The sequence below is a fragment of the Dipodomys merriami genome, unplaced genomic scaffold, assembly GCF_024711535.1.
Source record: "Dipodomys merriami isolate MVZ:Mamm:240054 unplaced genomic scaffold, mDipMer1.0.p SCAF_39, whole genome shotgun sequence".
NCBI classification, from domain to species: Eukaryota; Metazoa; Chordata; class Mammalia; order Rodentia; family Heteromyidae; genus Dipodomys; species Dipodomys merriami.
The window spans coordinates 7,052,031-7,065,900 of NW_027205492.1; the positions used below are offsets into that span (position 1 = coordinate 7,052,031).

At 62.2% G+C, this 13,870-nt stretch overlaps 1 protein-coding gene across 2 annotated transcripts in view; it reads right to left on the minus strand.

Annotated features, from left to right (window-relative positions):
- Prex1 (phosphatidylinositol-3,4,5-trisphosphate dependent Rac exchange factor 1) overlaps positions 1–13,870 on the minus strand; it is a 102,099-nt gene that overhangs the window by 418 nt on the left and 87,811 nt on the right. For both annotated transcript variants that reach the window (XM_069989955.1, XM_069989956.1), the window contains 13 exons: positions 12,458–12,670; positions 11,374–11,462; positions 10,850–11,023; positions 8,739–8,867; positions 8,061–8,102; positions 7,270–7,490; positions 4,978–5,077; positions 4,015–4,158; positions 3,800–3,914; positions 3,397–3,463; positions 1,918–2,090; positions 895–997; positions 717–784 (listed from right to left, as the gene is read on the minus strand). In XM_069989955.1, the coding sequence (XP_069846056.1) occupies positions 717–784; positions 895–997; positions 1,918–2,090; positions 3,397–3,463; positions 3,800–3,914; positions 4,015–4,158; positions 4,978–5,077; positions 7,270–7,490; positions 8,061–8,102; positions 8,739–8,867; positions 10,850–11,023; positions 11,374–11,462; positions 12,458–12,670 (1,638 nt within the window). The remainder of the gene's footprint in view (positions 1–716; positions 785–894; positions 998–1,917; positions 2,091–3,396; positions 3,464–3,799; positions 3,915–4,014; positions 4,159–4,977; positions 5,078–7,269; positions 7,491–8,060; positions 8,103–8,738; positions 8,868–10,849; positions 11,024–11,373; positions 11,463–12,457; positions 12,671–13,870) is intronic.

A 13,870-nucleotide genomic window follows, 5' to 3' on the forward strand; every position in this document is an offset into this window, starting at 1 on the left:
GGGCTAGGCCCGTGGGGAGGGACCATCTGCGGGCACAAGGACCAGACATGGGTCACGGTGCAGATGTGCCACCGAGGGGGCGGCTGGGCATCCAACCCCAGACCACCAGGCTCCGGATTCAGGCTGCGCAGACATCTACTAGCTGCGTGACTTTGACAAGACCAAACTCCTCGGGGGCTCAGTGCCCCACGGTGGACAGCAGCAGGGCCTAGCTCCCAGGGTGCGTGCATGCTGGGCCCGATGGCTTTGTGTGGGGAGAGCCTGGCACGGTGCCTGGCGCAGGCAAATGGGGCCAGGGCATGACCAGCCTGGCGGGACCCAGGCACGGGTCCTGCCCTTGACAAAGCCCTGGACAAGCTGCCCACAGGGTGCACAGACTCCGCTGCTTCTACCTCCAAATGAATGACTCAGAACTCATGGCCAGGCCTCTGGCCTGTGGGAGGAGTGAAGCCAGGTAGGGAGAGGAGCAGGTGAATGGAGGAGACGAGTCACCCATGGGTGCAGGGGTACAGGGCACAAGGATCAGCAGGACAGTCCACCCAGCCAGACCCATGCTCTCCACTCCCCATAAATGAGGGGCGGCCCTCAGAGCGGCTGCATCTGATGGGGGAGACCCGAGTCTAGGGGCAAAGCCGGGACGTGGTGCTGGTCTTCCTGCAGGGACATGGTGCTGGTCTTCCTGCAGGGAGGCCTGCGGGGAACAGCCGGCCACTCACCGCGGTGCCCCCCGGGGCATCTGGTCTTTGATGCGGAGGTTTTTGGCCAGAATCTCCACTCTGGGGCCCTGGAAAGGGAGAAGCATCAGGCCGGGCCAGCTCAGAGCTGCCGCCACCCCCTCCAGGCATGCCCCGGGGCCGGGGCAGGGCCGGGGCCGGGGCCGGGCTGGAGCGTCACCTGCTTGCGCATGATGTCCGTGGCCTGCATGATGCACTTGGGCAGCAGCCCGTGGCTCCGTGCCAGGATGGCCGCCTGCTCTGCCGAGACACTCAGCGTGCTCCTGCAGCAGGTGGGGGCCGGTAAGATGCGGGGCCGCAGGTCCCCACTCTCGAGAGGCCTCCCCACCTCGTCCCTGTCCCTCCTGGCTCCCTCCGGGTCACAGCGGGGCCCCCTCTGCCCACGTAAGGGAAGCAGGAGGCAGGGTCTCCATGGGGCTCGACGGGGAGAAGGACGCAGGAGCACGGGTGACAGGCGGATCCCCGGAGGCCTCTGGGTGAGCACAGAGCAGGCTGGACGAGCACCCCGCGGGCCGCAGCGCCCCAGTGCCCACCAGCGCAGGGGAGAGTGGACGGCCACTCTGAGTCTCTCCCCGACCTGCCCCGGACACACGTCCACACTGCCCGGGTCCGGGGAGCAGCAGTGCCACACGATGCCTCCCGGCCTGGACAACGCAACGGTTTCACCCCCATGAGCCCGGGAGCTGCCCGCGAGGCCGCGCTCGAAGCGGAGCCTCACAGCCGCCCACAGGGACAGAGGGCAGGGGGCCGAGACCCGGGGCCGTGCCACTTGTGGGGGCACACGGGGGCTGCTTTGGGACGGGAGACGCCCTGGGGGGGGGGCGTGGAGGCTTCACATGGGAGGGGCTCAGCAAGGCAAAGAACAGCAGAAGGATGGGTGGGAAACCCACAGGACTCCGAATTCAGGACTGTCTGAAGCCCGGGGACCTGGGGGACCCTGTAGATGGGGTCCACACAGCCCTGCCCTGACAAGGCTGCTCGCTGGGCCTCGGTTTCCCCCCTCTGTGAGTGGGCGGGGATGGCCTGTTGGGGGCATCCTGTGAGACTCTCATCAGGCAAAGGCCCGGCACACAGTAGGTCTCCACAAACACACGGAGGCCACAGGAGTGAGGCCAGGCCCAGGCCCCCGCCAGCCCCGCCCGCACCCCCTCACACAGGGCCCCGGGCTCGGCTCTCGGCTCACCGCTGCATGCCCGTGCCGCACATGGCAATCTGGCAGGCCCCCAGGCGGTAGCAGAGCTCCGAGGAGATGGGGATGAGGCTGGCGCCGGGGCTGCCGCTGGCACCGGGCCGGGGGTGCACCAGGGACTTCATGAGGCGGCAGAGCTCGTCCAGGGCGTTGATGGGCCGGATCAGCTGCGGGGTTAGAGGCCGCACGTGGCTGGGGGAGGCCCGGCTCCCCTCCCAAAGGCTACGGCCCAATGAACCTGCCTCAGCTCCTGCCCCAGAACCATCCCTAGCACCCCACAGCCCGCAGGCTGGCATCCAGTGCCCACCGTGTATTCTAGCCTTCTTCACCCTTCACCCTCTCCAAAGCTCGGGTGGTCTCTTCCCCAGAACAAGCTTTCCACAGACACCCCCCAGGCCATGTGTGCAGGCCCAGTGTCCACTAGTCCCGCCCCCAGCCACCTGTGCAGGCTGGAATGGCAGTCCACTAGTCCCACCCCCAGCCACCTATGTAGGCTTGAATGGCAGTCCACTAGTCCCGCCCCCAGCCACCTATGTAGGCTTGAATGGCAGTCCACTAGTCCCGCCCCCAGCCACCTATGTAGGCTTGAATGGCAGTCCACTAGTCCCGCCCCCAGCCACCTATGTAGGCTTGAATGGCATTCTACTAGTCCCACCCCCAGCCACCTGTGCAGGCTTGAATGGCAGTCCACTAGTCCCGCCCCCAGCCACCTGTGCAGGCTTGAATGGCATTCTACTAGTCCCACCCCCAGCCACCTGTGCAGGCTTGAATGGCAGTCCACTAGTCCCGCCCCCAGCCACCTGTGCAGGCTTGAATGGCATTCTACTAGTCCCACCCCCAGCCACCTGTGCAGGCTTGAATGGCAGTCCACTAGTCCCACCCCCAGCCACCTGTGCAGGCTTGACTAGCAGTCTACCAGCCCCACCCACCAGCCACCTGTGCAGGCTGAATGGCAGTCCATTAGCCCCACCCCCAGCCACCTGTGCAGTCCAATAGCCGGACATGGACTTCCATCTTCCAACCTACGACACTGTGCAACTGGGATTACAGACACACACACACAACCATGCCTGGCTTATTTACTGAGTTGGAAGTCTCACAAACTTTTTGCCCAGGCTGGCCCTGAACCTTGATCTTCCCAATTTCTACCTCTCCCAGTAGCTGGGGTTGCAGACCTGAGCCACTGTGCCCAGTCTGGGGCGCACATTCCCACAGGAACACCTCCCGGGCACACGCAGCATGGGGTTCACAGCTAATCTGCGTGGGGCTACAACCCACAGAATGCATTGGTAAATAAAGGATGAATGAGCGGGCTCAGGGGGCTGGGAGCCCTCCCAGGGGAAGGGGCCATTCCAGAGCCTTCGGGAAGAGGTGCTGGCGAGCCGCAGGGGCTTCTGGGCCAGGACGCTAGCTGGGGTGAGGCCCAACTCCAGGGCCCCCGCTGGCCCACACTTCCCGTGACCCGAGACACACCTGGTCGATCTTGACCGCTGTGGTGCTGGCATCGGTGGGCAGGTTGGACCGTTCCAGGTAAAACGCCCTGAGAGGAAGACATGGCCGAGGACGGGCGTGTCGCTCGCTGTCTTCCCGCCCCTGCCCTGAACCCAGTTCTGCAGCCACTGCCTGCACCCTCCTCCACGCCTTTTCCTCAGGGACCCTGCCCCCACGCAAGCTAGACGGACAGCCCGTGTCCACGGGCCCCACTGGGCTCCTGCCCCACAGACAGGATCCACACAGCCCTGCCCTGGCAAGGCTGCTCGCTGGGCCTCAGTTTCCCCCTCTGTGAATGGGGGGGATGGCCTGCTGCGGGTGTCCTGGGAGGCTCCCCTCAGGCAAAGGCCCGGCACACAGCAGGTGCGCGGCTCTCCTTGGATACCTGAGCTTGCGGTAGTACTGCTGCACCTTGTCCAGCGACTGGGCGTTGATCTCCTGCTCCAAGTCTTCCACCGCCTGGCTGCCTGGAGGTGGAGGCCCCTCCACGTTGTCCAGAGCTGTGAACAGGAGCAGGGAGGGTGGATGGCCCCCGATGCCTGGTGGCCGTGGGCCCCCCGACCCCCTCCCCCCCCCCCCCCGCTCCGGCTGGAAGCTCACCCTTGGTGAAGAGCACGGTGTGCAGCCGGAGGCTGGCCCCGCTCTCCAAGCGGGACGGCAGCCTGGAGAAGTGGAAGCTGTCCAGGTAGAAGACCACCCTCAGCGCCTGCCGGCTGCCCTCGATGTGGTAGAAGACGTTGGTGTCTGTGGAGGGCAAGGTGGGCGGGCGGCTCAGCGCGAGGCCCAGGGCGGCGGGGCCTACACTGGGGCCAATTCCGCACACGGGCGCCGCCCGTCCACCCCGGGCCAGGCTCAGCCCCTTGTCACCCCAGCCTGGGGGGCGGGGGAGGGGCCCTCCCACCCCGAGCTCCCTGCCTGGCTGGGAGGCCAGCTGACAGGCCATGCCTTCAGTGCCCCACATGGGCTCCCCTGAGGCCCTTCAGCCCCCCGGGCCCTGACTCCCGAAGCTGTCCGCGCCCGTCCCAGGCCTGCACCATCTTCACCGGCAGGACAGCCTGTGGCCCGGATGTTGGGACCTCACTGACCCCATCCTGCCCGGTTCAGACATCACTAATCCATCCATGGATCTCCCTGCACCCAACTCAGCCATCACTAATCCATCAATGGATCTCCCTGCGCCCAACTCAGCCTCCATGAACTAAAGAGGCCCCAGCACCCTCGGGGCGTAGAGTGATGCTAGGCTGACAGTTGGTTACTGAGGGGCGGCTGGGGAAAACAGTCTTTATGCAGAAAGCAGCATTTAAACTTTCACGTTTAGGGAGGAGGAGGAGGAGGAGGAGGAAGACCGTGCAGTCTTCATGACAGGATGAGCCCTTACAAATCTTAAGTCTTCACCCTGAAGAAGGGCTTCCCTTAGAAGGGGCTGTGGCGTGTTTTTAACAAGCTGTGAAGACAGCTGGGCATGAATGATAAGAAACTCCTCTTTCTGCACGTGGACGGCAAGCTGGCCTAGAGAGGCCTGCCCCAGCGGGGGCAGCAGGGGTGGGGACCCCGGTCACTCACTGGCCACACAGTTCTCGTCCAGCTGCTTGAAGGAGAAGCTGACGTTGTCCAGTTCTGACAGTGTCCCCCACAGGTCCTCCAGCATGCTCCGCTCCTCCTTCTGCGGGGACAGGGCGCAGCGGGACCTCGGACGCCACCCCCCCCCCCGCTTTCCCCCCCCCCCCCGCAATCCACACGCTGATGAGCCACCGGGCACAGGTCCCTGGTGGGCTCAGCATTGGCCAAGGGCTGCGCCCTGGCGCATCCTGTACCTGCTGCAAGTCAGGACGCAGCTGGGCCCTGACTGCTAAGTGGCCCTAGTGACACCCTGTCTCCCTCATGGGCACCGAGATGCAGACTTAACCATGCTCTTCTCCACCTCGATCCACCCACACTCACAGGCCCCACCCTGTACGGGTACCTGGGGCCGAGCATTCGGGATCCACGGCCGTACCCAATGGCCACCACCAAACCCCCCAACTCCCAGCCAATACCCAAGGCCAAGTGCAGGGCCAGGCCAGAGGCTGGGGCCCTTCCCCCTCCTTAATCAGGACCATCCATTGCCTTTTATGCACATTACTCATCTGCCTAGAATAACGCCTCAGCCACCTCATCCCAGGCCCTGCCTGCTCCCTTCTGGTCGCACTGCCTTGGGGCCTTTGCACGTGCTCTCTCACTGCCCAGCACGCTCTTCCTCTGTTTTCCTGGCTGGCAAACACCTCTGCTCAAACATCACCTCTGCAGAAAGACTTTCTGCACGGCCTCACTGTGGGTGGCCTGCGGCCAGCCCCGGCTCAGTCCGCCTGCCCCTGCTAGAATGTATTCTGCAGACCCAGACAGCACAGCACCAGAGGCAGAGAGCGAGGGGACTGGGCTCCAGGAAGAGGACGGCTAGGGCTGGTGGCCCACAGCCCTCTGGGCCCTGGGCTGAACTGGACTTTTTGCCCACTTAGAGCCTGTGCCTGCCAGCAGTGGCCAGCAGAGGGCGCTCCAAGGCCACGCTGCCGGTCACAGCTGGGCCATGGGACCTGGGGGGCCTAGTTTGTGCTAGGGGCAGCCGGGGGATTCTGAGCAGCACCCCCGGTTCATACCACAGGTTGGCTGTGCTCCCTGCCTCTGCCCAACCCCTTCGTGCCCCCCCCCCACCTGTGTCAGGTGGTCAGACTGAGGGTAGCTGGGAACACAGAGCAGACTCTTGTTTCGTTCACTCAGGGTCCCACCCCTAACAGCAGCACACACCTGACACACACTGTTACTACCACCATCACCACCACCACCACCACCACCATCATCATCACTACCACCACCACCACCATCACAATCATCACCATCACCACCACCATCACCACCACCATCACCACCACCACCATCACCACCATCATCACCATCACCACCACCATCACCATCATCACCACCACCACCACCATCACCACCATCATCACCATCACCACCACCATCACCATCATCATCACCACCACCACCACCACCATCACCATCATCATCACCACCACCACCATCATCACCATCATCACCATCACCACCATCATCACCATCACCACCATCATCATCATCACCATCACCACCATCATCACCATCGTCATCATCATCACCACCACCACCATCATCACCACCACCACCATCACCACCATCATCACCATCACAACCACCATCATCACCATCACCACCACCACCACCATCACCATCATCATCACCACCACCACCACCATCATCACCACCACCACCACCATCATCATCACCACTACCACCACCACCATCATCACCATCCCCACCATCATCACCATCACCACCACCATCATCATCACCACCATCACCACCACCACCATCACCACCATCACCACCATCATCACCATCACCACCATCACCACCACCACCATCACCACCATCATCACCATTACCACCACCACCACCATCACCACCACCACCACCATCACCACCAACATCACCATCACCACCATCACCACCACCACCACCACCACCATCACCACCACCACCACCATCACCACCATCACCATCACCACCACCACCACCACCAACATCACCATCACCACCACCACCACCATCACCACCATCATCACCATCACCATCACCACCACCACCATCACCACCATCATCACCACCACCATCACCACCATCACCATCACCACCACCACCACCATCACCACCACCATCACCACCACCACCATCACCACCATCATCACCATCACCACCACCATCACCACCACCACCACCATCACCACCATCACCACCACCATCACCACTGCCACTGCCACCTCCGCCATCTCCGCCACTCACCACCGCAGCTGGCGCCAGCAGCGACTGGCAGTGCAGCAGGACGCCGGTGGCTGCCACCTGCTCCAGCCACTTGCGGCTGGCGTCGCGGCTGCTCTCCTCGTACTCGCCGTTGTTGTTGTAGCGGTAGCTGAGGGCGGCCAGCAGCTGCTCGGAGAAGGTGCATACGGCGGCCACCAGGGCCTGGGAGAAGATGGCGTCCCTGCGCAGCTGCAGCTCTGTGTCTGGGGGAGGGGCGCCAGCACTGAGTGGGGGGCCCGGCACCCCCACACACAACCAGACCCCAAAGCTGGGTCCACAGAAGTCAGTTCCTCCCAAAGCCCCCGGCACCCCCCCCAAATCTCACCGGGAGACACGCTACCTCACCCAGGGACCGCCCTCCCCCCGCCTCGGCCAGAGGGGTGCCAAGCCCACGCTCACTGCGCCCCTCCATCCCCCCAGCTGAGCCTGGCCCTGAAGAACCCCACTACCATGCACTCGGGCCTTGGAGCAACCTAGGGGGGCATTAGATTGATGGGGTGCCACTGCCACGTGGGGTGCATCTCTGGAAGGGACAAGGAGCAGCCGAGACCGCCACCTCCCAAACCCGCCCACCGCGCCCCGCTGGCTCTCAGACAGGGCCTCCTGGCCTGGGCCGGCCGTCCTGTGTCCTCCGCCGGGGCCATGACAGGCCTGGCTCTCGGCCCGACACCTTCCCTCAGGCCAAGGAGTGAGGTCTGATCTGACTGGCTGAAGGACTGGGGCAAACCAGGGGCCTGACTGGGGGTGCTGGCGGGGTGACGCGGGCTGCTCACCTGTGCACTTCAGCAAGGCCAGGAGTAGCTGGTTCTTCCCGTCTGCAAGGAGAGGGAGAGACAGGCAGGTGTGGGGGGAGGGTCCCAGAGGGGCGGCTCGTGGGCCCTGCCACGCTGCCCCCTCGGAGCACCAGAGCACAGGCTGGGCTCCTGGAGCTCGTACTGTGCAGAGAGTGAATTCCCGGACGCCGGACGCCTGGCCGTGGAAGCCCACCCCAGACTCATCTGGCGACATTGGCCAAGATACACCAGCACAGCACCTTACCGCCCGCAGACAGCCCGAAAGCCTGCCTGCTCTGGAGGCTGAGGTCTGAGGATCGCAGTTCAAAGCCAGCCCAGGCAGAGAAGTCCCCATGAGATTCTCATCTCCAAGGAACCACTCAAAAACCACAAGTGGTAGAGTGCTGGCCTTGAGCAAAAACAGCTTAGGGACAGCGCCCAGACCGTGAGTTCAAGCCCCACGACTACCCAAAAAAACCCTAAGTCCAGCCTGCCAGCCTGCTGACCTCGGATAAGCCTCCTCAGCTGACATGGCCTCCACTTGGGCAGCTCCGTGGTCAGTGTGGACGGCCCTGAGCTCGCTCCCCGGAAAAGGGACCCACTCCTCTTGCCCTGCCCTGAGCCTGCAGATTGGCCTGATCCAGAACACCCTTGGCAAGCCGCCCGCCACATGCTGACCTTCCACGTATCTCTGGATGTTGTCCACCAGGGTCTTGATGGAGCTGGGCAGGTTCCAGGGGTCCTCCTGGATGCTGGTCTGGATCAGGCTGCGCCCACGGATCATACATTCTTCTTTCTGCTTGAACTCTGGGGCAGGAAAGAGGCATGAGGGCCAAGGGAGGGAGGGGAGTGGCCCATGACTGTCACCAGATTTCAAAGCTCCTAATCCTAGACAGAGACAGCTGGCAGGATGCCTGGGTATCGTCAGGTATCACCCACCACGGACAGCAGAGGTGGTAAGCATGCCATTGCTTCATATGCCACACCCTTGGCAGACATCACCAATCAACCTCAGAGTTCCCTCCTGCTAGTGTGAGGCTGCAACTCCCACAGCTACAGTGGACATCACGCATGAGTCCCGGCTGCTTTCCTCTCAGAGCTGGAGGCTGAAGCTCCAAGTCTCTCAGGGATCTCCTCCATGGAGGGACATGAGTGGTAATCTAACCCTTTCTCTACTCAGAAGAGGAAGCTCAGACACAGTAGAAAAGTGACTTGCTCAAAGTCACATGGCTGGGCACTGGTAGCCGAGCCTTAAACCCGGCCCCAGCAAGGCCATTCAAAGGCCAGCCAGGCACAGGCCTAGGCCTTTCGCCCTCTTCCCAGCCTTCTGAGGTTTCTGTGGGCTCGGTCCCTCTCAGCGCCTCTGCCTCCTGCGGCCTAGTCTGCAGAGGAAAGCCTGAGACAGAGGCGGGGCAGGCACCAGGGCCCGCCTCCTGCTACTTCCTACCTCCTACTTACAGGCAGCCGCCCACCTACATCCAACTGCTACACACCACAGGAGACCCTGAGGGCTGGGCAGGGCTGAGCTCACCAGTGCCCAGTTCAGGACTGGCACAAGCTGGCTCTCAGGAATCCCTTCCTACCTGTCCAGGATGGTGGACGGTGGGTGGCTGGGTAGCTGGATAGGTAGATGTGCTTAGCTGGGTAGGTAAGTGGGTGGATGGTGGGTAGTAGAAGGATGGATGGATGGGTGGGTAAATGTGGGTAGTTGGGTAGATCGGTGGGTGGATGGTAGGCGGGTAGGTGGATGAATGGATGGATAGCTGAATGGGTAGGTGTAGGTAGTTGGGTAGATGGGTGGATGATGGATGGTGGGGGATGGGTGGTAGACGGTTAGTGGAATGGGTAGCTGTGAGTAGTTGGGTGGTGGATGGTAAACAGACAGGTGGGCATGTAGATGAACGGGCAAATACTAGGTGGAAGGACCTGGGACATTTCATTTCAGGTGTCTGAGTTTGGCGCAGCGCAGGGCAGGCCCGGGGACATTCTGTTTTCTGTGTTCACACTGGGTTCACTGCTATGGCTTATCAGTGACCTATGCATGGCACGCTGGCTTTCCATACAGAGCTTGGCAAGGTCTTTCCAAAGCTCAGCTTCTAAAAGGGAGGGGAGAAGAGCTTTCAATAAGAAGAGGAGAAGCTGTGAATTACAGCTGTGGATTCGCTAAGCCCTGTGGGCCTGTGCGGTCCCGCTGGGGTCACAACCCTGCAGCCCAGGAGGGCCAGGGGCCGCCCGGGGCCCAGAGTCTCCTTGTAGAGCCACGTATGGCAGGGCCTGTGGCCTCTGCCACACATACTTGGGTTTTTTTGCTTTTTGGGGGGAGGGGGGAGGGGAGTTTTGTTGGTCATGGGACTTGAACTCCGGGACTGAGAACTGTCCCTGAGCTTTTTCACTCAAAGCTAGTACTCTACAGCTTTGAGCCACAGCACCATTTCCAGTTTGCTAGCAGGTGGCTAACTGGAAGATAAGAGTCTCACAGAATTTCCTGCCCGGGCTGGCTTTGAACCGCGATCCTCAGATCCCAGCCTCCTGAACAGCTAGGATTACAGGCGTGAGCCACCGGCGCCCAGCATACTTGGTTTTCTTTTGACAACCCTTTATGCAAGGACGGTTCTCAGCTCTGAGTCTGCACAAAGCAGGCTGTGGATCGGGCTGATCTGGTCCATGGCTCGAACCCACCAATCTGGCGGAGCCTGTGATCTGGGTCCCCCGTGGCTTGCCCGCCCCCCTTTCCCACCCCCCTCTCCCTTGCCCCCCTCCCCCCTCCCCCGCGGGCGCTAGCCAATCACCTTGCAGGTTGTGCTCCATGGGGAAGTGCCGGGCCTCCTCAAAGGCCCTGCTCATCACCGGGCCCTGGAGCAGCCCGTTGATGGCGTCCACCTGGTTGAAGAGATGCTCCAGGCAGCCATGCAGCTTGTCCTGCTTGTCCCACGCCATGCGCATGTCACAAGGCAGCTCGTCCCCTGGCAACCGGAAGACCTCGGTCAGCCACCTCTGCCTCCCGCTGGAGGGCCATCGACGTATGAGCAATGCTGCCTCTGTCCCCACCCCCCCCGTCGAGCGCATGACCGTGCATTCGCCAGTGACCCCCTTCTGGGGCTGGGGAGACTCCGTGCATTTCTTCTACCTTTCCTGGGTGGTTTGGGTTTGAGTTGAGCTCACACACAACCACACAATCATGCAGCACCCCAAGTACATTCCCTCGCACCCACAGGGGCTGGCTCTTAGGTTCCTGTGAGCAGCACATACGAAGTTCCCAGTCAACACGCGCAGCGTGACACACCACCAATACACAGCCCCACTCTGCACTTACCGGACCCCATCTCGTCGCTGCCCAGGTAGGAGCTGTTGCTCCTCACGCTGGTGTAGGACAGGACCGAGTCCCGGTTGCTGTTACACTCGCTGCAACGGGGAGACACAGCTCAGGGACCTCCGCTCCCCGCCAGCCCAGTCCCTCGGCCCTCTTTTTGGAGGATGGACGAAGGCTTGGCCTTGAGTAGATACTGGGCAGGGTGCAGCCCATTGCCTGCGAGGGAGGAAACTTCCAGAAACACAGGGGGGAGGACAGCAAGCATCTTCAGCCAGGTATCACCACGGTCCCTCATCTGCAGGCCACCCCCCCCAGGCACCTGCCTCCTCCCTAGACAGGCCTGCCGAACATGTCTGCCCGTGCCACAATAGGCCAAAGGGAACGAGTCAGGGAGCGGGAACCGGGGGCAGCCTTCTGAACAATGCAGGGGAAACTAAATCCATTAAAATGAAAACTCAGGGGCTGGGAATGAGGCTTAGTGATAAGAGTGCTTGCCTAGCATGCATGAAACCCTGGGTTCGATTCCTCAGTACCACATACAAGGAAAAAGCCGGAAGTGGTGCTGTGGCTCAAGTGGTAGAGTGCCAGCCTTGAGCAAAAGAAGCTCAGGGACAGTGCCCAGGCCCTGAGTTCAAGCCCCCAGGACCAGCAAGAAAAAAAGAAAAATGAAAAAAAAAAAAAAAAAAAGAAGAAAACCCAGGATGCTATTGTCCAGAAAGAAGCGTACTCATTACCTAACTTATGAAACTGTAACCCCTCTGCATACCACCTTTATCGTAACAATATAAAAATCTATTTAAAATATTGTTTTTAAAGTCCACTCTTAAAACTTGAAGAAAAAAACAAACCCAGAGCTGGACAAACTTGGACCCAAGTCCAAAGACAGCAAAGTCCCAGGCAGCCAGATGTACCATGCGACACGGTGAACGCTAGACACAGGATGGACCGCGTGTGTCCAGCAGGCACCCCCTCCCCCACCCCACGGGGCTCAGAACCCCTCACTCATCCACCCACTGCGTGAGCCAGAGCCTGGGCCCACTGCATGCTGGGCAGCGTCCCCCCTCACCCCCCCCCCAGCTCCACGCACCTGTAGGAGTCGCGGTAGCTCATGGTGTCGTGGCCCGAGTCCTCCTGGTCCTCCTCGGACACCTTGAAGCACACCTTCTTGCTGCCCCCGTGGTCAGTCCTGTCTGCCTCGCTCTCCTCACTCACCAGCGGGGAGGACGAGGACGAGGTCCCCTCGGCCAGCGGTGCGTCGCAGGCCCCCAGGGAGGTGGGCTCCGTGATGGTGGACAGCAGCCTGCGGGAGGGCAGGCCCGCGGGGTCACCGCTGCACAGGGTCCCGGGCTCTGAGCCTCCCCGCCGACCTCTCACAGAGGGGCTTCCCCGGTGCCTTGTGCCCCTCCTTGAAAGCCCCTCCAACCTCCCCAGGCTCCCCTGCCCCCCCCCAGACCCACAGTGTGCATTCCACAGCGCCATCTTATGGGCAAGCTAACCGGGCTCCAGGCGAGGCCACAGCGCCTGCCTCCTCCTGCAGCCTCCCCCAGAGCCGGCCCCCACGAGAGCTGTGCACACTGTAACTGTGAGTCCGCGCACTGCACACTGACCCCCACGGCCCCCTCCTAGGCTTAGAGGCCAAGAGCAAGTGATGTGACCACTCCCAGACTCCATTTCCTCATCTGTATGGGATCTATCAGGATCTGCCTCCAGCCAAGTGCACCCTGGCCGCCGTGGAGCTGACTCCGTCCAGCTGTGGGGCCTGTGGGCGTGTACGCTCCACAGCACCGCTCCTGCTCCTGCGGGTGGCGGCCAGCGGTGGCGTTGCAGGTCCTGTGGTCCCACAGCCCCGGGGCGGCATGTCCAGTGGCCTTTCCAGGTTGGTAAATTATGAACGTCCCTGGCTCCCTCTCCAAGTAACTCTGTCCCCAGAGGCTTCAGCAGAGCGGGTTCTGGGCAGTGGCCGCTCTGCTCTGGGGGCACCTGGCACCTCCCAAGGGGAGGCACTGCCTGGTGGTTGGGGGCAGGGATGGGGCACAGGACACCCCGCTACAAAGACGGGTGCCTGGCTAGGCACCAGTGACTCACACCTGTTATCCTAGCTACTCTTGAGAACTGCAGTTCAAAGCCAACCTGGACTAACAAATGGGAGACTTATCTCCAATGAACAAACAAAACAGCCAGAACTGGGGTGAGTGTGCTCCAAGTGGCAGAGCGCCAGCTGAGAGGGAACAGGCCTAATGCGTCCCAGGCCCGGCCCCTGAGCCCTGCCCCCAGCACCGGGCCCCACCCCCAAGCCCTGAGCCCCGAGCCCCGCCCCTGAGCCACGCCCCCAGCACCGGGCCCCACCCCCAAGCCCTGTGCCCTGCCCTGAGCCCTGCCTCTGAGCCCCGCCCCCAGCACCGGGCCCCACCCCAAGCCCTGAGCCCCGAGCCCCGCCCCTGAGCCCCGCCCCCAGCACCGGGCCCCACCCCCAAGCCCTGTGCCCTGCCCTGAGCCCTGC